Source organism: Triturus cristatus, chromosome 12 (assembly GCF_964204655.1).
Source record: "Triturus cristatus chromosome 12, aTriCri1.1, whole genome shotgun sequence".
NCBI lineage: Eukaryota > Metazoa > Chordata > Amphibia > Caudata > Salamandridae > Triturus > Triturus cristatus.
Window position 1 is genome coordinate 263,316,357 of NC_140595.1, and position 23,967 is coordinate 263,340,323.

The 23,967-nt window shown below is 43.0% G+C and overlaps 1 protein-coding gene and 1 long non-coding RNA gene across 4 annotated transcripts in view; one reads left to right on the top strand and one right to left on the bottom strand.

Annotated features, from left to right (window-relative positions):
• Nucleotides 1–23,967, bottom strand: part of LOC146775817 (FH1/FH2 domain-containing protein 1-like) — a 2,636,482-nt gene that overhangs the window by 1,022,286 nt on the left and 1,590,229 nt on the right. For 2 of the 3 annotated variants that reach the window (XM_085639986.1, XM_085639987.1), the window contains one exon: nt 10,892–11,047. The exons of the other annotated variant lie outside the window; for it this stretch is intronic. In XM_085639986.1, coding sequence (XP_085496112.1) covers nt 10,892–11,047 — 156 coding nt within the window. The remainder of the gene's footprint in view (nt 1–10,891; nt 11,048–23,967) is intronic. 3 annotated transcript variants of the gene reach the window in all.
• LOC146775820 (uncharacterized) overlaps nt 4,816–23,967 on the top strand; it is a 185,842-nt gene continuing 166,690 nt past the window's right edge. The window contains exon 1 of the long non-coding RNA XR_014972396.1: nt 4,816–4,958. This is a non-coding gene — a long non-coding RNA (uncharacterized LOC146775820). The remainder of the gene's footprint in view (nt 4,959–23,967) is intronic.

The window sequence follows — 23,967 nt, forward strand, 5'->3', positions numbered from 1 at the left end:
GGCAGCATTTGTGAGTAGCTGTCCCTCTCTGATAAGGATTTCTGCACCTTCTTTGTAGGGGTCAGGGAGGTGTTGAAGGAGTTGCTCCATTGTGTCATAGTGCGCCCTATCGTAGCGAGCGAGGAGCGCTTGAGTGTTAGCTATGCGCCATATGCTTGCAGCTTGTGCGGCAACTCGCTTGCCGGAGGTCTCCAGCACCTTGGACTCCTTGTCCGGGGGAGGAGCGTCACCCGTTGTCTGCGAGTGTGCCCTCTTGCGGGCATTCGCCACAACGATGGAGTCGAGTGGTAATTGTCCTCTGATGTAAGTAGGATCCCCAGGTGCTGATCTGTATTTCTTATCGATCCTGGGGTTTATCACTCGTGCCCTGGTGGGTTCCCTGAAAATGTCAGTGGCTGGCTTAAGGACCCCCTTCAACATTGGCAGAGTCTTTACATGTCTTTCTGAGGATGCAAAGGTGTCCATTAGAAAGTCATCTTCGATGATATCAGAGTGAAGCTGTACATCATGGTTGTTCGCCGCCCGTTCAATCAGAGCGTTGAACGCCGCAGTATCCTCTGTGGGTGACGTTTTTGCCCCATATAGTTGTGGGTCCTGTGCATCAAGAGGTGCACTGGGGTCTGCAGGGTCGCCCCAAGTTTGGTCAGGGTCCTGCTGGTCATCAGGGTCCGTGTCCACATGGTAGGGGACTTGTTCACCCATGTAGTCCTCCAATGCATCCGTGTCGGAGCGTGTGGGGGAGGCCCGGTGTGGATCCTGGTAGGGTGAATGAAAGGGTTCATACAGGAGAGGTTCTGTGTCCACAGGCAGCTTCCTCTTTAGCGGGATCCTGAAAGGTTCCAATGGCGGTTCCGAAGTTATCCTTCGGTCGTGGAGAATCATCCTGCCAGTGTCGGCGTCGATGACGCGTGACGGTGACGGCTCGACAGGCGTAACCGCAGTTTTGGTGGCCTGTGTCCTGAGTTGAAACGCCTTCGGGATTGTGGATGGAGGCAAGCCGAAGGTAATGCTGGTCGGCACCGACGAAACCGCTGGATCGATCGAACCCGACTGGTCCTGGAGGGCAGCCTTGGTTTTGCAGCCTGGCATTGCGCCAGGCCGTACTCGGGGCGCCTTAGAGGTCGTGGCCCCCGCCAGGGTCGTCGAGGCGGCTGCAGATATCTTCTGCGCCCGTGGTGCATCGAGCCGAGGTGCGGAGATCACCGTCGACGTCTTCGACACGTGAGGTTTCGGTGTCGTCGAGGGGGTGCTGCGAGGCGTAGCAGGCGGGACGGCCCTCGGTGTCGGTGGCGTCGACGCCGGTAACCGAGCAGGTTTTTCGGCGCCGATGGCCTTCTTCCGTTTGTCGACTCCCATGTCGCCCGTCTCGAGTTCGGCACCGAAGTCCCCCTTGGTGCGGTCGGTGCCGACACGGTGCGCCGGCGTCGAAGGTGTTGAAGGCCTCGATCCGACTAGCGCCACTTTCAGTTTCGGTTTCGTAGGAACCTGAGCAGCTTTCGGTTTCGGTTTCGTGGAAGGGAAACCAGCTGGCTTAAGCGGTAATGGCTGCCGCTGAACGTCCGAGGCCGGGCCCGAGGGCGGGGCCGAAGGACTGCGTGATAGGTCTCGGGTAAGGCCCGAAGGCGATCCCTCGACCGGAGCCATAGTCTGTGGCACTGGTGAATTCTCGGTTTGAACAGGTAGGCCTTGTTCATCATCGGAGCTACTCTCTTCGGCCCCTAAGGCCTCCTCGTCGTCTCCTACCTCGGTGTCGTCTTCACCTCTGTGGAAGAGTGACTCGTCGGCCTCGTCCGATCCGGGTTCTTGGTCGGAAACGGGACTGGAGGGTAAGACTTCTACTTCTTCGACGTCGTCCGCGTCGTCGAAGATGTCAGCTGGGGCCGGTGCCGCGTGCTGCGCTTCGAGCCTCGCCGCTCGACGATTCCGCAGAGTCTTCTTTGAACGGAACCGGGCACAGGCCATACATGTCGACTCGTCGTGGTCCGGCGAAAGGCATTTGTTGCACACCGGATGGACGTCGATGTGTGGGTACTTCGCATTACATACCGGACACCTTTTGAATGGCGTCCTCGATTCCATCGTCGAAGTAGTTGATGGACAGGTAAATGCGAACAAAGTCGGTGCTGGAAGTTAGTAAACTAACAGAGAGTATCGAAAACCGATCGATAAACAGTACCGACGCGAACTAAAGGCCTCGACAAAATTTTTTCCTAACTTGAGCTAAGATAGCACATCCGAACCCAATGGCGGAAAAAAACAATCTGAGGATGGAGAGGATGCCCATGCGCACTGTAGTCCAGGGGAGGAGTCACCTATCCAAGGATACTTCGAAGACTCTTCCAGGACAACAACGTGCAAACATCCGGACCCAACACTAGGCGGCGATCTATGCACAGATATGAATTCAGCAGCCCACATGCCTCGAACCTTTGAAAATATTAAACATTATCTTCTGGAAGACCGATGCTGCAGAGGCCAAACCAAAAGGCATTCAGTTATACTGATATAAACCCTGTGGCGTGATAAAGGCCGTCAACATTTTCGAATCATCTGTTAGAGGGACATGATGATATGCTGACCTCAAATCAAAAGTGGAAAACACCTTTGCACCTTCCAATAATGACACCACCTCATTTATATTCGGTAATGGATGACAATCCACAACAATTTCAGAATTCAAAGCTCTCAAATCCACACACAATCTTAATTTTTTATCCGGTTTGCGGACTAAAACAATGGGAGAAACCCATTCAGAAGAATTAATAGGTTCAATAATACCCTCAGATGCTAGTTCTTTCAACATCTCTTTTAGCTCATCTCTTACGTTTAACGGTACCAGTCTAATCCTTTGTCTAACCGGTGTAGAATTATTTTTGAGCTTTATTTGATGAAAATAGTCCTTAAGTTTCCCTAACGAATCTGTAAAAACTTCCTTATAAGAATCCTTAATGAAGTTTTCCATATCCTCTGACCCTGTACATGAGACACACATATTATCAAGAGAAGCATCCAACACTACAGGTTCTTTAAGTCTTGGATTCAGCATAATTCCCAGCTTCCACTGATCCCTCCAACCCAAGACATTAATACCTTTAACCGAAATATATAGTTGTATCTCTGCCTTCCTGGTCTTGAACATTATTGAGGTTTTGAAAAAACCCATCAAGTCAATGCGTGACCCATCATAACTTACAGGATTTATATCCGGTGAACAGATCCTACTTATATCAAAAACCCTGTTAAGTTTTTCTTCAAAATATTGTCTAGATATTATTTACCAGGGTGATCCAGAATCTGCCATAAGCTCAAGACTCACCTTGCCTATTAAAACCACTCACATGGGTGGTTTTTTTATTCGCCCAAGATCATCATTCTTAACTGTAGAAACATTATCCCTGAGAGAAACAAATCCAGAAGTTTGTGATACTTCACCATTCACAGTATCATTCAGATCTTGTTTGGAACCCTGAGACATGCAAGAAATTCTGGAGCGATATTGATTAGAAAATTTCCTCTGATCCCTACACATGTTTTCAAAATGTCCAATTCTCCCACAGATCTTACATTCTCTTTTCATGGCTGGACATCCTGTAAAAGAAGCTATGTGATCTTTATTTCCACATCTGTAACACAAACCATATTTCCCCATTCTATCAAACCTTCTAGGATTATTCAAACCATTATTTTGAACAGACGTAGAATTCAAATTGTGACTTTCATTTTTAAGTACAGGTTGACGTTTAACAACAGCCACTTCTTCATGTTTATCTGTTTTGTTACCATTATCCTTTACTACATGCATCCACTTTTCCGTCTGTTCAAACGCTTTTGCGGTGGAAATTGCCTCTGATAATTTTGGATCACCCATCACCCATAGTTGTTTTTGAGTTTCCTTACACCTAACATGAACTATAATTTGATCTCTTATCACTTCATCTGTGATGTTACCAAAATTACAATGTAGACTTAAGGTGCGCAAACTTGTTAAAAAATCATCAAATGACTCTCCTTCCTCTTGTATTCTAGTATAAAATTTGAACCTATTTAAGGCTATGTTACTTTTTGGTTTAAACCTTTTTTCTATTCTAAGTAACGCTTCATTGTATACGTTTGTTGCTTCTCCATTTTCCGTAATAGTTATTTGCGGCAATGCTCTAAATACCATCTGTCCTTCTGACCCTAGACAGTGTAACAAAATGCTTTTTTTTTTCTTTCCGCTCCCATCCTTTCACCATCAATTGCTTTCATATAATTAATGAATTCTTCCTTCCACCTAGCCCATGGAAGTGGTGGTTCCCCTTTAGATTGCAAAAACTTTGCTGGCGGATCAAATTGCATGTTTTAAGTTGGTGGTACTTCCAGCTTTAAACTATACTTCTCCCAGTGATGGTATTCTGTGTATTCTTCGTCTGGTCGATAATTCAAACTGATTAAGTCAAAAGTAGTGGAAACACCCCACTCTCATATATATATTAAAGTCTCTTAGCTGTAAATATTATTACATCCATCTCCAGTTGATATGAACTCCGTTTTTGAGACAGTTTGCCCACTGCATATAAATCCCCAAACCTTGACTGTACTGACCTTAATAACTGCAATAAACCTTTCCCACTATACAGGAGCAATAAGTATGTAGCCGGTTCATAACTAGGCAGGTTGTGAAATGCTTTTGCCCACCGTGTTGCTAGGTTACTAACTTCAACCAATTGTCGAAAATTCCGTCTGTGAATCCTTTCGTGTGGTTGCTAGGATACCATACAGCACAAAATGGCCGCCGCGTCACTTTCGTCACGACGCACGTTCCCAAGATGCACTTTCAGTTCCCAGGATACAGTGCGTTCTTATGACGCAGGTCTTCGCTCCAGTCTCGATCGCGATGAAGATCCTCGTTCGAGTCAAACTCGTGAAGACCTGGCAATTTTAAAAGATGCGTGGAGCGTCGTTGCAGTATCCAACTGGTACAGTGATTACAGAGTCAAAATATGTCGAAGTTTACCTCGTATCGTTGCAATTCTTTGCCGCTATGAACGGATATTATTTGTATCTTCTCTGAGACTTGAAATAGACAAAATTCACCAAAATCTCGTTTTCTTCCTTCTTAAAAAAAAACGTTGTCTTTTTTTGTTTTCTTTTTGTTGTTGTTCACACGAACCGCGAAATATTCATAGCTTTACTTCTTCTTTCGTCCGTTCTTCGATTTCCTTTTTTTTTAAAATTACTTCCTTCTTGAGATGTCCATGAATCCTTTAACACCCAAAAAAAATATGGTTCTGGAACACTGATCTTCTGTGCTGCTGTAGTATTCGTTGAGACAGTGTTCCTCCGCTCGTCGCCAATGAAATGATCCAATATCCAATATACTTCTATATGTTTAATATCATAAAATGCAGCACAGCAACAGGAACCTTCTGATGCTCAAAGAAGCCCAGTACAACTGACTCCTTGTGCAATCTCAGGTTCTAGTATTACATTCTAAATAGAACTAGAATGCAACAGGATCAGCAGAAGCACAGTAAGATACATGTAAATTACAACAACACGTTATGTGGATCTCAGACAGATATCTGTTTCCTTAGTCTCAGCTCAGATTCCATCACGTCATTTTCATGGGAGACATCCTCCCTAGTATACTTTAGAAGAAATTTGCTAGACAGGGTTGTGGTGTGGTAGTAAAACAGGGAATATTCTGAGGTCCTTTGAAGTGTGCCAGGGTCATACGACTGGAAGGTGGGGGGGACAGAAGACAGCATGGAAGTACAGTGACAGCCTCTGCCCCATCCTACTTCCTTCTTCCTTAGAGGCGTGGTTTTAGTAGCCATGTAAGGTAAATCCCTCTCCTTTTGGCCCACTGAATTACAGCCCAGGACAGGAACTCTCTTCTTGCAAAATGTGCAGATCAAAAGAAATATGGCCAAGCAGTCTGTGTGAAAGGGACCCCAATCCTGTGAAACCAGGCCTAACCTTAAACAGAGATGGTCTATGAAATATACATCTGTGTCAGCTACTGTACGATAAAGAGAGTAGAATCCTAAACAAGCATTTTAGGGATTTCTCACAAACCGGTGTGTAGGCGGAGCACAGTAGTATGGAGGAGAAAGCCTTTGAGTTCCAGGGATGATGCACTGGATAATCTGCCGCTTAGTTTGACTAGGAGGAAACTTGAAGGTCTTTATCGTACTAGAAGTGTTGCTTGGATGATCCTTGAAAAAAAGGCATCTGCTTTCTAAACCAAAGGAGGGAGGATTGAGGTACTAGATTTGTCTGTAGAGGAGGACGCTCCATAGAAGAGGAATCAAAAGCCCAGCTCTGGGAGAAGATCGGCATAAGAGGGAGTAGAAAGCTAACAGCATCATGGCCTACAGGGGGCCATCCACAGGCCCTGGTTTATGAGTAGAGTGTCATTGGTGTGGACAAATTCGAAAGCAAATAATCCCGCAAGCCACGTAAACATGGTCTATAAGCTGTAGAAATGTTATTAACTGAAACGTAACTGTGTGCCTACATTTCCTTCTACAAAATGAAACCACAACTGGAGCTGTGTAACCCCTGCACACCCTGTTGTATCCCCAACCAGTTCCCACAGTCACAGAGAGTGACAGTCTTGCATCAGAATTAACATCTTGTTTGTAGGCTACTGATATGGTAACTTTATCTTAATTGTGTGTTTCTTCATTAAAACCATGCGGCAGGGTATTCACCTAATGCAATATACAGATGACCCTGTATTCTTGGATCACATTAAATTAGACCTGCAATGGGCTCCGGATAACCTAGCTACACACAATCAGGAAAATAACCTAACTGATTTTATAATGGAACCGAAATGGAAGTGAAACTTAAAGTATAATGATGTAGGGGAATGCAAAGTTAGTATGGCCTACAAACATTAAACATCCTGGTTCCTTAAAGGAGAGTCATCATGAAATTGTTAATCACTATCCGGTTTGTAGATGTGTGTTTATCAATACTTAGTCAAAAAATATATAATTCATTAATCCAATTAGATTCTTCATCCTTCAAATCAAATCAGTTTACATTAATTTCAAAATAAGAATTTCAACATTGCTAAGCACAACTCAATCTTCAAGTCAATGGTAGACAAAAAATATCATAAAGACATATGATTCTGAGGAATCCAGTATTCTGGTGTGTGGAACACACTCAATGCATTTCACGCCACATAGGCGCTTTATCGGGAGACTCACGTCGTACTTCTGCTACTGTAAAATGACATTTAGCAAATCAGTGAAGACAAGATTATTATCAGAACAAAACACATCAAAGTTCGAACTTATTCCAATATAGTTAAATGTAATAATGAGCAGAGTTCTAATTTCATGTTCTAGACTAAAAAGAAAACTCAGTACATTGCTCAAGACCAAATCAAACATCATAAGCTTACAAGAACAAGTACTTAATTGGTAAAAATCAATTGTCCCTCGTGTTCCTATGGGAACGTGTTCATATTACCCCCATTAACAATATTCCAGACTCAGCATAGTTTACATATATATTACATCTTACAGTTCTTAAGGGCATCTGAAGTCTGCTCAACTTTTTATGTGCTATCCTAAATCAACAATCTGATGCATCTTTTTTGATTAAATATACAAAGTGTGTGGCTGGGGCTATGTACGGAAGTGATGTGTGGGGTTATATGGGCGCAGGCCAGCTGCAGTGAAGATGCACTGCTAGTGAAAATACATTGTCCTTCAGGCATTGGGGCTACCTTATTTGAATTATATTGGGAAGAGGTGTGGTGCTGCGGCCAGGGCGACTGACTCTGGAATTTGGGGATCGCGGTTCGATCCCCGGCGCCGGCAGAAGATTAACCCAGCACCATGTGACTCTGGGCAATAGCTTGCTTAATCTTTCCGACGGCCCCCAGCGCCTAGAGACCCTTACGGGTGATTGTTCACGCTATACAAATGTGGATTATTATTATATTATTGGGCTGAGTCCCCTCCTCAGGCGGCTCACTATTTGGACCAGTCCCGAAAGCAAATTAAATAGGTTGATCCTGCAAGACTGCCATTCTTTAGACAGATGGCACTTGATCCCTTGGTTGAGGTATGTGAGCTTGTGCTGTTCTCAAATGGGGAAAAGGAAGCTTTTTGCAAACCCAGATAAGATTGTGAAAGCTGATTTCTTGTGGATACTTACAAATTATTTTAGATGGAAGAACTCATTACGAGAACAGAAGGAGTTGGCCAAACCTACAGTATGGGCTTTTATTATGTTGAAAAATACTGTAAGGAGCAGTATCTGGGCGGTTCAAAATGTTTATTGTCTGTTTGTGGTAAGTCATTTTGGGTTTAATAAGGTCCATCGTCTACTGTAGATTATGGATTTGACAGAATCAAATAAACAACCTAGCACTGGTGGGTGCAATGGCACCTCTTTCAAGACACTTTGGGCCAGATGTATGTAGCTAGCATTTTGCGATTTCCTAATTACGAATCACAAGGATTCGCGATTAGGAAATCACAAAATGCAATGCATCAAGGTGTATAGTACACCTTTTGCGATTCCTAGGGGGTCGCAAACGACCTACCTCATGAATATTAATGAGGTAGGTCGCAATTTGCGACCCCCTAGGAATCGCAAAAATCACGGGGATGGTGGCCTGCTGAGATCAGTGCACCACCAAGTCCGTGATTGCTTTTCAATAAAGTATTTTTTTTTTTGTAAAGCAGCCCGTTTTCCTTAAAGGAAAACGAGATACTTTACAAAACGAAAAATGAAAAGTTATCTTTTCATTTTTTAAGAGCAGACAGTGGTCCGTGGGACTACTGCCTGCTCTTAAAAAGAGTTTTACATACATTCACACAGGGGAAAGGGGTCCCTTGGGGACCCCTTCCCATTTGCGAATGGGTTACCACCTACTTGAAGTAGGTGGTAAAATGTGAATATTTTGGGACCGCAATTGTGGTCACAAAACATTCATACATACCGATGCAATTCGGTATTAGGAAGGGACGCCTTAAACACGCCCCTTCCTAATACCGAATCACAAACCCATTTTGCGATTCAGTAACAGGTTACCGAATCGCAAAATTCGGTTTGCCTCATCGGAAAAGCAATTTTTGCAACTGAGACTCAGTATGGGCGGCTGTATAGGTGTGTGAGTGGGTGTATATGTATGTGTCTGTAGGACTGGATGTTTGAGTAGCTGTATGGGTGAGGGAGTAAGTGGATGAGTGGCTGTAGGGTGAGTTAGTGGTTGCGTGAGTGGCTGTGTTGAGAGGCTGTATGAGTGACTAAGTAGTTGTGTGAGTAGCTGTATGGGTGACTGTCTCAGTTGTGAGCGGACCATGTCATGAGTGATGTAATAATATGTGAGGTCATAAGCAGTGCCTTGCAGGGTGTAAGTTATAGTTAACTCAGGTAGATAGAACTGCTGAATTTCTCTGGGTTTCTACGAGTAAAATTTGAGTCTCACTATAACGTCCCTGTAACCTTAGGTTATCTCAGTGAATTTGCAAAGTTTTTTAATGTTCTATTTCCTAATATAACGTTCCTGTAACCTTTGTTTTTTCAGTGAATTTGTAAGGTTTGTTTTAATTGTATTTCCTAACTGATACCTATATCCTTTGAGAGTGGGTGTCTGAGTGCCTCTGTGGGTCTGTGAGTTGGTGTGTGAATGGCTGTGTGGGTCTGTGAGGTGGTGTGAGAGTGGCTGTGTGTCTGTGAGCAGGTGTTTGAGTGGTGCTATGGATTTTGGGCCAAGGGATAACCATGGCCTCTGCTCTCAGCTGCAGATAACAATAAAGAACCCCCTTGTCAATCACTATGTGAGATATTGCCCTCGAGAAAAGCAAGGATGCAAACACCTCCATCACAGATTACAGATAACTTTTCGCTGTAAAAATTCAGAGAAAACACACTTGCTTTGCCTTGGCCATGCGCACAGAGTTAGGATGATTAGTACTTTACACAAGTGGAGCTTCAACACGAGTACCTGCTTTGTTTGTATCTGTAAGTGCTTACCAATAATGTTTCATTTCTGTGAAATGAGTATTGTGCCAAAATCAATCCTGCCCCGCGTTTTTATCCAAGAACACGCCCCTTCCTAATACTGCTCCGCAATCCCATTTTGCGATTCGGTAACAGGTTACCGAATCGCAAAATTAGGCTTGCTGCATCGAAAAAGCAATTTCTGCGTTCCCAAATGGGCAGATTCAGGGAATCTGCCCATTTTCGTACGCAAAAATGCTTGATACATCTGCCCCAATGCACTTTATTATGTTTTATAGGGATTATGAAAAACCAAGACTAATCATTCTGGTTCCTCTGTTAAAGAGGTTGAATTTTAGGCAAGCTCGATCTGACTTGATGTATTTTCAACTTCTTCCGGATACTGATGTTTGCTACGCAGTTGGCAGATTTTTAACACCTTCTTTGAAACTAAGGAAATCAATGGTTTGAATTTGTGGGATTGCATGTTTTATCTCAGCTTTTTAGCTGCTTTTGTGAAATTAAGGAAATCATTCATTTGATGGGATTGTATTTTTTTTATTGTTTACCTTTTGTTTGCTAGTGATGACTTTATTATATAGAAATTTGAGAATCTAAACTTTTAAGTTGGAAACCGTCTTGGATCCAAAAATATTAGTGTAAGACTCACCTCTCTTATTTTACCGAGATATTTTTTATTGAGGAATGTACTTTTATGGTTATGAATTTAGCAACTGAATAAAGTTTGAATTGAATTATTAAATATACAATAGCAAATTAAAAATGAAACCATTTTATAAAGTTAGCTTAATTTATGACCACGTCAGGACAATCCACCTTGTGAATGCAAACAATTATTAAATGTTTTTAGTGTCTTTCAGGATGTTAAATTGACAAATGATTATGTACTTCACTGCGCATGTTCATTTCTTACCTCAATGCCTTCTTTGTTAATGGCAAATTCGTCAAAATTAAGAATAGCATTTTTGATGATATGCACCGCTGGAAGGACAGTCAGGCCTATGTTAATTGCATTACTTCTCTTCGGATCCAAAACAATGATATACTGTTTTTTAATATCAGCAGATTTCTTCAAAAAACAAAAAAGAAAATGATTAGAGCTAATTGTATGGGCGGGCACAGGTCAGAGAGTATGAAACATACTACTGTTCTATGACTTGTGTACAAGACAAGCAGTTGAAATAAAATGAGTGTCACTCAGCAGCGATTTAATCACCCCTCTATAGAACATGTATTTCCATCAGAGGATCAATATAGGAACTAGTGGTGGATGGTAAAATCTCAAAGTGTTGGGGTAAAATTTTCCCGAAGCTGCAGCTAGTGAGCACCTGCAGCAATCAAGCCTTACTGCCTCTCCAGTGTGGTTCCAGGGGTTCCCCCGGGAAATTTTAAATATATAGGGTCATATGGCAAATGTTACACCACATTCTTCAATTACAGTTGCAAAAAGAAAAAACAGGTTCCAAGAGATTACTTATTAAATAAATACAACAGTAGTTTTATGGTGTACCGGACTCAGCCTGACCCTATCAAACAGTGTTGCAGGCTCACGGGAACCAAGAAAAGGTGGCAATTTTGAGCACTTTTCAAAACAAGTTCCCTAGAACATATGTAAAAGCCTACTGGGTAACATACATTCCATTTCGTTTTTTCATCCTGTGCCTCGTAAGCTGTGTCATAATCTTATACTAAAATTGAAAATCTCCTGTGCAGGTACACATTCAAGCAATCCCAGGGCATTAATATCATAGCTAGACAAAGTTTATAGTCTTCTGCAACAGCCTAGTTGTTCCTTTAACAGAGACTTTACAGTTTCATCCAACAACCAGGTTACACTAATCTTAAGGATTAGGGTTTTAGATAACTGTACTAATTTCCACCCAAATATCAGCTTTAAAATAAATATATATGGACAGATACAGCAGCCATTTTTAGGTCTCGCCTACAACAGCAAATGCGCTCTCGCGTGCAAAACAGATTGTATCCAACAAGGAGCTTACAGCCCACCTATTGCTTATCAATCGTTGGCTTAATTGTCACTCTTATTTACTGCCTCCTAATTGGGCAGTGCCTGCTGGCTTCAATTCCTCTTCATTTGGCTCGAGAATGGACCAAGTACTGATTGCTTCAGCTCGATTACAGTCCTTCCGCTGATCATGCTGTGCTTGAAGTACTATTTTTTAAGAAAAATGTTTGTCTTCCACCTTGTGCCCCCCTTTACTTTTTTTGCATCAACGCAGTCTAGTACTGTGCTTTTTTTCTCAGCTTTCTCCCTTGCGTACCATGCCCTACCTTCTGTGTTCCTCTCGCCATCCCTCGCCCTGTGCTTGGACCTACCCATCTTCTCTCGTCCTTTTTGCTTTCCCATACCCACTGCTTACCCCCACCGCCATCCCTGTTGTTTAATGCACCCTTTCTGTGCTACATGCTGTATATAGCAGACACTGTCCCAGTTACTTCTTCCCCTCTCACCCTCAGTGTCGCCTTTCACTACTTACAGTCTTCCTCAGCTCGTCAGGACTAGGTGTGAAAGTGGCTGTATGGGTGACTAGGTGGATGTTTGAGTGGGTGCTTGGTTAACTTAGTTGGTGTGTGAGTGACTGTATGGGTGAGTGAGTGACTGTGTTGAGAGGCTGTATGGGTGACTAAGTAGGTGTGCGAGTAGCTGTATGGGTGACTGTCTCAGTTGTCAGCAGACCATGTCATGAGCGATGTAATAATATGTGAGGTCATAAGCAGTGCCTTGCATGGTGTAGGTTATAGTTAGCTCAGATAACTAGAACTGCTGAATTTCTCTGGGTTTGTACGACTGAAATTTGAGCCTTACTACACAGTCCCTGTTACCCAAGGTTTTCTCGGTGAATTTAGAACGTTTTTTAATGTTCTATTTCCTAATATAACTTTCCTGTAACCTTTGTTTTTTTCAGTGAATTTCTAAGGTTTGTTTTAATTGTATTTCCTAACTGATACCTGTAACCTTTGAGAGTGGGTGTCTGAGTGCCTGTGTGGGTCTGTGAATTGGTGTGAGAGTGGCTGTGTGGGTCTGTGAATTGGTGTGAGAGTGGCTGTGTGGGTCTGTGAGTGGGTGTGTGAGTGCCCGTGTGCCTGTAAGCGGGTGTTTGAGTGGTGCTATGGATTCTGGGCCAAGGGAGAACAATGGACTTTGCTCTCAGCAGCAGATGACAATAAAGAACCCCCTTGTCAGTCACTATGATATCAAGCATGCAAACACCTCCATCAAAGATTACAAATAACTTTTCACTGTGGAAATGCAGAGAAAACACACTTGTGTTACCTTGGCCATGCACACGGAGTTAGGATGATTAGTACTTTACACAAGTGGAGCTTCAACACGGGTACCTGCTTTGTTTATATCTGTAAATGCTTACCGTTGAGGTTTCATTTCTGTGAAATGAGTATTGTGCCAGAATCAATCCTGCCCTGCGTATTTATCCAAGAAGAGGCCACCATTTTTTGCAACACCTCTACCCAAGTGGAGTACTTTCTACTGGCTAATTAGTAAGTGCTACCTCGTTGGGTAATGTATACAGGCCTTGAAAAATATACTCGCCCACTCGCTATAGCGAGACAAATTTTATCAGGTCGAGCTATTTTCTGCACATACTCATCCATTGTGGTGAGTGAACTTAAGCTGGAAGGAAAAGGTTTTCTGCTAGTTCAGAAAGTGAATGAGCAATAAACACACCTTTAAATCTTGTTTTTAACTTGATACATTTGCTGCCTGTTCAGGGACAGAGGTCAAATGTCAGTTTGTCTTCTTACGAATTGTTTAACTTATTCTTTAAAATGGTGTTTACTTTTCTTTCCCTTCAGGAACTACGAATTATTTTTTTTTGTAATTAAAAAGTGTGATGCAAGCAAAGATTTAAATAGGAGCAAAACAAATCAAATCAGAACACTTTATTTGGTGATGTGCAATTTCTAAACATTATACACTACATAGTTTTATCAGTAAAACCACATGCCAGTGGGAAATGTGGCCATTTCAATGGGAAATCTGCTGATTGCAAACTAAGTGTGCTACCACTTCATGCTACAGGTATGTATTTATTAAAATTGATAGTTTTTAAACATTATTTGAGAAACATTCCTGCCCCCACCCTGATGACAATGCAGTTAATGAAGTAAGAGGTAAGTCAGCAGTCATGTGCATCCTACATGTGGCTAGACTTATATTAGATATGGAGCAAAGATTAGTGTACTAAATCAAACAAAAGTGTTTTTGTAAAGCAGAAATGTTGAACTCACGCATTTGAAGATGCTCTCATGTGATAAAGAAGAAAATGGAGGCTTAGTGAATCAAAATATTTGTCCAAGATCACATAATTCGAAAGCATTTTATGGGTCAAGAGCATTATATTTAGGTTAAGTAGATTATTTAAGTCACTAGACCTGCAGGTCTAGTAATTTTTTATGGTTTTTAGAGGACTGGTATAGTAAGTATCCTACACTAGAGCTGTGTAAAGGAGATGAAAAGGAAATGTCCCCAGTAACCTTGTATGTCTGTAGCTTTGCCAGTATAATTGCTCCTCTAGAGTCTTCATCAGATAACTTTACAAGGTGGAACTGCAGAGAAAACACACTTGGATGATTTGTATTTTACAAAAGTAAGTGCTTCTTTGTTTGGTGGAAATGCGATCATATTTTTAGGCATCGAGACCCATTCCCCAAAATCGGCAGCAAATGCACTCGGGGGGCCTTTTAATAAGCTGCCAATCATCCTGGGAAAAGGGTGGGAAGACATTACATAATGCAAAAGTATATGGGTCGGGGCCAATTGGGTGGGGTTTCTAGGCAAGTTTACATACTTCTATTTCTTAAAAGTTAAGAACACGATCCCTGCTCTTAGCAGAAGATGAAAAGAAAGAACCCTCTCATCAAAGACACTACGTGAGATATTGTGCTTGAGAAAAGCAAAGATGCAAATACTTCTATCACAGATTATAGATAACGTTTCTCAGTGGAAATGCAGTGAAAACACAATTGCTTTGCCTTGGCCGTGCACACGAAGTTCGGATGATTAGTATTTTACAAAAGTTGTGCTTCAACTCAGGCACAACTGAGGGAATGGGGCTGTCGGTTCCCCACCCTGGGCTGATTTCGGCCCTGGGGACCCAATCCCCTGGGGCATGGCCATTTGTCCTGGGTATCCCCAGGGCACCCAGTATGCAATCGGTCTGCAAGAGTAGCCTCAGGGCCCCTGCGGTACCTGCCGGCTTGGTGTCTCCTGCAGGCCGGTATTGCTTTCACACACATGGAGCTGCTAACATGCAGCCCCCACTGTGTTAAAGCAAACCGTGTCGGTTTCCCTGCTCACTTGAGTAAGGGAAACAGACACAAGCTCCACTTCCAGTAAGCAGGGGCATTTCTCCGCTCTCACTTGCTAGAAGCAGAGTGTTTGCTGTGATTTAGCAGGGGCTGTTAAAGCTTTCGCCAAGCCACAGCAAACAGCTGGAACATAACAGGAGCCGGCCCTGGGAGTGATAGCTGGGATTGGGGGGTGCTTGGTGAGCTCCCCATTACACAGAAAATAGCCCAGGGGAGGTGGTGGCTCTGGGGCATACAATGCCACTGGGGGGCCATGTGCGGCCCCCTCCTTTAATTTTGTTTTAGGCCACATGCCCCAGGGACCCGGCCCACCCAGGGGCGAATTGGTAGACAAGCGCAGGAGCCCCATCGCACATTTGCAGCAAAAATTAAGACTTTTTTTTTTGCCCTGGCGGGGTCCTTCTGACACCCCCAACTCCCACCTCCAAGAGGCCTTCCCTGCCTCCTTTTTTTCAAAAGTTTTTTTGTGGAACTGATGTCTGCCAACACTTCCTGGTAGAAGTGTTGGCAGCCAATCAGATCTCAGCATGTGATCAAGCGCCTCAAGATATACAAATTTGGACTTCCTTAATATTTCCTAAACTACTGAATGGATTTACACCAAATAACAAAAGGCACTGTGTCTGGACCAAGAGCTAGCTTTCTGCCAAATATGGTATCATTCAATTGAGCAGTTCAGGATATTAAAGAAATTGATGTATTTCTAGAGATACGGCGGGTCCGCAGATTTGACAGATCTCATGGTGAGATCTGATTGGTTGCCACCACTCAAACCAGGAAGGGATGGCATTCACCTTGGGACTCTGACTCGGATGAGTCCCAGGAAAAGTGATTGGGAAGAAAAAAAAAAAGACAGGGGGGCAGAGTAGGAATACCATGACCCTATAGACCTGGTGGTGGGGTCCCACAGGGACCCTGCCGGGACCCAAAACTTTTTTTTTATTTTCCCGCAAATTCACACAGGATCTGCAGGAAATGTAAAAAGATAAAAATAAAACCCAAGCTGGGTCCTTTGCCTGTTTTATCCTAGCCCCCACAGGGGGCCAGATCCCAGGGGAGATTGAATTTCTATATAATGGGGAGGGGGCCAATTTTGGCTCCGGGGACCCCATCCCCAGCAACCCTGTTGCTTTTAAAAACGGGGAGGGGGCAGCGCAGCTCCCTTCCAAGGCTGACTTTGGCCGGGGGATGCAATGGAACACCCCATGTCGCAAAGATGGTCTAAAGTCGGGCTTGAGTGGTAGATGAAAGATCTTCCATTAATGAAAATTGTAAGTATTGGTCCACAATGCCCATCAGGTGATGTCCATTGTCGAGTGGACCGAAAAAGTAAATGGCTACTCTCTCCCATGCATGCTTCGGGTGTTCTGACATATATAAGGTGTGTTGAGTAATGGTTGTAGATAAGACAGTTGCCCAGATAACAGGCCTTTAATTCTTTTTAAACCTTCTCACTGAAATAAGGAAACCAGACTCGGTCTTTAAGAGTTTGTTTTGTGGGAAAGATTCCATGACGTCCTTTGTGGGGAGCTTCAATTATTTTCGGTCGCTGACTCTCTGAAATCAGAATTCTATGTCAGGACATGGATGCGAGGATTAGGCATTTCTTTTGTCTTTAATTTCAAACAGCAGCCATTTTAAACATACAACCATCAAATAAAGGACTTCATATTCAATGAGTCCTGAGAAAAAACCATCAAGTTTATAACGACGCTTGTCCAATCAGGCATCTCTTGGCTCGTTAAGAGGTGTTGTCCTTGCCGGAACTTCCTCTTTCTTCGCTGCTACAGCCAATGTTAGTTAAGTGCAGACACTCTTGTCAGGGATATTTTTCTGCGTATGATTCGCTTAATTAATTGCTTATCTGTTTTGAATATTGTTTGCTTGTGATGCAAAGCCTCAGCTTGGCTTCCGCAGCCGCAGGAGCGCTTTGTCGCTCCTATGCGGCTGCAATACAATCTACGTTGAGGCCGAGACTGGAGTGCGCGGCGGTCCGCCGGCTGCAAGGGGGCACGACCCTCCAGTTTGTCGAGGACGATTATCTTAGGTCTAATGCGGGCTGGAGCGCATCAGTTACGGCAATTGCCAAGCACCTCCGCCCGCGTCGACTGTGTTGGCTGATTCTCCTGGCCAGCCTGGAGTGTGAACAACCCTCAGGGTAGGAGTTCAGGCTTCTCTCATCTGTGACGTGTTGGTAGACTCACACAGGCTTTGAGTTAGTGTGCCCGTGATAATAATGGGCGTCTGTCTGCTGTGGTTCTAGTGACCCCCTGAGTGTGCAGAGACTGGGGTTGCCCAATAGGGTGCTATACAGCCCCAATAATGGTCTCTTCCCTAATGGACTCCAACATTTGGGCCCCAGCCCAACCAATTTCAGGCCTCTTACCTGGTGGGTGGCACCTCTACATTACCCTGACACTTACCTCTGGCCCTCAAAACCCTCTGAGAGACTTTTTCCATGGAGGACTTCGACGACTTATGAGGAGGAGGAGGGGGACACCCAATATTTCCGGATCACTGACAAGTTTTGTGACGTGGTGGATGCCTCCATAGTCAGGGTGATCTCGGAGATGGTGGCCCCTCGGGAGAGGAGACTAATGGATCTGGCACAAAAGTGCCTACAATCCCTCGCCCCGAGGGAGGTATTGCCTGGGCCTTCGGCCCCCAAAACTTCAGAGCAGGCCACCGACCCCCCACTCGGAGGATCCCCACAAACGTCTGCACCCTCAAGGGGTGGACCTGGATGCCTTTGATAGACTGAAGCAGGCATTCTTGGAGACCCCTCCGCCTCCACCGGGCATAGCCATGTAGGATTCTCAGCCCCCAAGCAGGTAGGGCCAGGTTGCTTCTCCTCAACCCTCGGACGAATCCCATACCAGGTCCACGACCGATCCTGGTGCCCCTCTGACTCCCTGCCCCCAGAGCCACGCCAGGCTTCGGAGCCCCTTCAAGATGCTCAACCGGACCTTCTGGACCCCAAAGAGCTGTAACACCCCCGGGTCCTCAAAGTGGATCCCTTGTGAGAAGGAGGCAAAATATGTGGATAGCCGGCTACGTAAACTGCTTGACCATGAAGTCCGCTTCCCCCTTAGAATGCCCTCGCCCATCTCTAAAGGGTAAGGTGGCAGTCACCCCCGAGATTGACGCTAGGGTGGCGACTTTCTCAACTAAGTGTATCAAGTACCCAAAGAAGGGCACTGACAGGTCTTTACCGGTCTGTCAAGACAAACTGTTGGATATCGCAGGTCCCTTGGTGAAGATTTTTTACATGGCAGAGGGCGCCAAGGCAAATTCTCTTGGAGAGCACTGTCGATCTTCGGGTTACTTATCCCCCATCCCGTCGCCAGATGAAGCCTCCTGCCCAGCCTAGGTACCCGCCACTGTCTATGCCACACACTGAGATTAGTATTACACGTCTTTATTCTTCTGCGTGTATCTGCAAACTAGGCGCCTAGTCTGTGTACATATGGACACGAATGATTGCTATGTACAGTTTTATATGTGTTAGTTAAATGGTCATGTATAATTGTTTGCAATTGTGTGATGTATTTTGTCTCTCTTTTTTCATCTTTTTTTGTTATTGTGTATTGTTGATCATATTTGTTGTCTAGGTATGTTCTGTGAGGTATAATTGTGTGTATTGCCTATGAGGGCTATTTGAATTACTTTTGATAGCGTCTTAGGTTACTGTCTGAATTGAATATATTTTTGCATATTTCTATTTTCTTATATTTGTGTCATTGAATAAACTAAAAATGAAAATATTTTCTGTGACTAAATGAGGTTCACTTATAATTCTTTGGATGCATTACCAATGATAAATTAATAGGGGGAGTCTCTGTTGTTTTATATTGTATCTGCAAACTCAACATTCAAAACTAGCCTTCATTGCATTCCGCTCTAACACTTACGTCACAGCTCCACGGAGGAACCAAAATGGTTCCGTCATTGCTAACTCACTAGATACTACAAAAGGCACGCTGGAAGAGTGATTTACAGTACAAAGAGCCTTCCTCAGCTCTCACACTAGGCCTTCTCCAATGTCGCTGCTAGTTATCCTAAACAGAAAGTGATCTGGACAAACATCTGTTTCTAGGTTTCTTTTAAATTAGCTTCACAATCAAAAGTAAAAATAAATGCTTACACAACATCCATCAAATCTATTGACCTGTCCACATGAATTAACAGGGAGGACTGAGCCTGAGCAAAGCCAACCTTTGGCTCTAGCTCTAAAAACCCTTTGCGAGCTTGAATATATAGCAAGGAGGCAGCTATATACTGATCGCTTGGTTATCGCATTTAACTCAGGACAAATGCTTGTTACATGCTAGAACAAAAATGTACTTATTGTAACAAGTTGTTAAAAAATAGCAGTGCAAAGAGCAGTGAGTTTTAACACACTGCAGTGCAGCGCCGCAGAATCGATGCAAAGTGCCATTGAATGGGTGGCTGCTGCCAGCTGAGAAGAAATACAGGTCATATTCTAGGTATTCATTATCTCAAGAAACAAAGTAAAAATGTTTCTATGGAGCGGGTGGGGGGGAACTAGCAAATGGGAAGCCCATGTGGTGTACAAAGCAAGACTGCCGCCCCCTAAGAGCCTACAGATATTTATTGTAGGCAGTGTCATCAGCTCATGCAGTGTTGCAGGTTGTGAGGTCTCAATCACCACCTTTTGTTGCATTGCTTTGAATGTGCTATGATGATTACATGGGATATGACTTTTGCACTAGACAGTAAATGGGTGAAAGCAGGTTTATTCATACACTTGTTCAAAAATCTACTCATTGGACCACTTTAATCCAATGGCACACAGCACCATTTTGTTACGCATTTTCACAATATAAAAAGACACATAAGTGCAGTTCACTCATCCGCATGACCTGATACTGGCTATGCAATGTCGCAAGTTGTCTAAAACATTTGCATTACACCTTGTGTTTCTGCAGCCGATGCCCTATTTTTTTCTACAGGGCAAAGTGAAATGCAGGTAGTACAGATATGTGTGGGGGTGAGGGGACAGTGCCTTTACTGTAGGGTTTCTATAACATAACATTCTTAATGGTACAACAAACACTTGGCCTGTGTTTTTTTCACTTGGTTTGCAGTGGCATCTAAAGCAAGTGTCACTTTCGGGTAATGCGCCGATGGGTTACAGAGCCCTTACTTGTGATGTAAGCTGTTTCACAAGCTATTTTATGTTGCAAAAAGTGGCACCCATCATTGGCTTGAACCACCTTACACTGGAGCACTGCACTTGTGTTCACATGTGATCATTGCTTGTGAAGGTTTGTGACCATGGTATTGCTGTTTTTTGGCAATATCTGGGATTTGTCAGGTGCACCCCTCCAGCAAAGTAAGACATCTCTTGCTAGTCAAGGCGCCAAGTTGCATGACTATAGAGTACTTCATAGCAGTACTGTTGTTAACATTATCTTACCTACACAAAAATCGCACTTGATGAACGATGGCACTTTCACCATTTGTGCTTTCCATCTCACATAAAGCTTCCCATTTTTCTTGGCTGGCCAATGCAAGTGAGTATAGCGGTCAACCAAGGAGCCACAACCTCAGGACGTGACAGCTCACACAATAGTGAAGAATTAAACAATGAGGAAGGTGATGCAATGTAGTGTTTGTGTTAATACTACCTATTACTTTAAAGCGCGAAGAGGACGTGTCATATGTGGTTTGAGCAAAAGACACAACAACATCAATTTAAAAACACTTGCTTTGAGACAGACAACTGCCTTTTGCACATAGCAAATCAAAACAAACGTTTCTTGGCTGTTTAGTTTGCACAAATTGCATGTTCCTCTGCAAGAAAATTCTCTTTCCGTCACATTGGTTCATTTTATGCTAAAATGGTAACGTATTTATAATGGCTACACACAAGCATTAAACACAATATAAGTAAATATAACTAAATTGTCACTTATTTTAAACATTAGGTAATCTGTACTAAAAGTTGAACCCTACCTAACATAAAACGTTACTATAATAATTATTTCTACATTGTACACTACAGATTAAATTTTTTATGTAAACCTAAACAGTAATAGGTGGTATAATTCCCCAATTCAGTTGTACATATTGATGCAGCGGAGTTTACCAGCTCTACACATTCATACACACAACACTCATTTGGGCCCATATACATTCATACACGCAAATGAGCTGGCAAATATCTACTGGTCATCCATTTTATTTTACCCTAGAAACCTTTACACCAGTATTCTTACCATTCCTGTCTCCTGAGTAAATGAACAATTTGTTAAGATCTAGTAGTAGATTAGAATAGGGAGGAAATACGATAATGCATTTAACTTTATTTTAAAGAACCACAGACTCGGAAGAAGTTTTAAAACTTTATCTGAATTAGTAATTTTGTGAGTCAAATCAAATACACATGAATATACCAGAAGTCTCCATCAGGAAAAATAATACAGTTAGCTTATAATCAGTTTGCATTAATAAATTCTTGCAATGACAGCACCTGAGGAGAGAAAGGACAGAGAGCAAGTATGGAGCATTTACACTACAGATATATTTACCTAGAATGGTGTGAGGACCCCAACATTAGAGAGTCAAGAATTCAGGACAGGTTCGGGACAGGGAAAGATGACCTCTTCTAGAGTAACACCAGCGTCACACCCCTCTCTGGTGCTACTCTCTCTGGCTTGGGTTTGTCCGGACCCCTTCCTAGATGTGCCTCCTCGGTTGTTCCGCAAATTTTCCCTAGTGTTGGATTCTTCAGTCAGAATGCAGCAAAATCGGGCAGCATAGCATGAGCATCAAGTGTGTCTAACTATCTAGAACTTACCTCTGTTATACAAATTCAAATGTATGATCCACCCCCAAATGTTTCAATTGCATGTTCACCCGCAACTTTGACTGGGCAAAGCAGTGGGGTGACAACATCACACCATACCAAGTGCAATATTTTTCCTTCGTCTATTGTCTAGTTCTCCGCCCCTTCATTTTAATACCCACAAGCTTTGTTCCCACAGATATTTCATATGTGGATCGGTAAGTCTATTTTACAATGTTGCTTCTCTTTCCTCTTGTAGGGTCAAAAATTGGTTTCCCATGTCCTTGCTGGGTTTGGGTTTGGCAGCCAGTCAAATTACTTTACTTGTTCTGAGCAAGCAGACATTTTGCGCATGTGTAGAAGTCACATGGAAACAGAGACGGGGTCACCCTCCAAGGCCCAAATGTGAACTATTAATAAAGTCAAAGAGAAAAACGTTAGAATACAAACTTAAATGAATTCACTGTATACCACTTACTTCTACTCTAACCCCATTTACTTAATAAATCTTTAGCATTAATGGCTTAGTAGAACTTACATAGGTTAGTTTCAGCACGGCATGTGCATTAATGTGTTACTTTAAAGCGGCCATTTTAGAAGCTATTGCGCAGCTGCAAAGTTTTCCCCCAAGCGACAGAAAATGTCATACTACGTAGATGTAGTAGACGCATGCGCAGAAGAGTTCCCGCGTTTTCGGCGGCCATTTTAGAACACTCGGGTTATTCATTAGTAAGGCACATAGAAAAGCGTCCCCTAGATACGATAATGTTGAATGTGGTGCACTGTTAGTACTCACAGACAAATTGGTTATAGTATTACAGGTTATTTGAGAGAATGGCATACAAGCAAGTTTCTTTTTATGCAAAACCTTGCTCCATCAATCCCCTCTCTGATGGCATTTTATGCCATCACTAAATTCTAATAAATCAGATGTCAACTTTAGCATTCTACCATTTCGATGTCTTCAAATCTTTTATTCTTCCCTTTATCTTTCTCAATTTGTGATCCTTTCATTCTTTTGTAAATATTTCCCCTCAATTCTTCAAGTCGTATTTTTTCTAATTTTCTTTTGCTACCCTTCTCATTCATTTCGTACCTTTTTCTTTTCCCACTGCATTTGCGACAACACATTATCATCAGAACTAGCAAAGTTATGCCCATGATTGGCAATAATATTTGACCTAAGATACCTTTGCCTATTTTAGAAAACCAACTACTGATGGTGGAAAAACTATTTGTTATTTTCGTCCACACACTGTCAACCTCCAGTGGTGTCAGTTCTTCTTCCAAATGTGTAATATTTTTAATATATCTTCCAATCTCTACACTTTTGTCAGGTATATACGTGCAACAATGTTGTGCTTTCAGCATTTTACAGACTCCACCCTCTTTTGCCAATAAGCTATCAAGGGCAAGTCGATTTTGCAAAACCATAGATCAAACAGCAACTAATTCTGTATTGATCAGTAGAAATCCTCCAGCAGTGTCAGTATATAACCGATCAACTACTGTTGACAATTGACACATTTTTCGAGAATTTAGCAGAACCCCCACTGAAGGTATCAATGCACCAAACATATCACCTACTATTTCAGAAAAACTAGCTCTTTTATATCTTGTTAGTCCACTACTGTCATTATTGCTTCCAGTGATTCATTTAACATGATAGACTTTAGGGAATACTGTTCCGAAATAGCAACTCCCATACCAGTGGTCAGGCAACCTAAAATAGGCTTTGTTTCCACAAATATAATAAATTCCAGGGAATACTGGATCAGTTCCTCCTTTTAGTCCCCAACCCCCAATTACTAAGAAGTTATGTTCACATT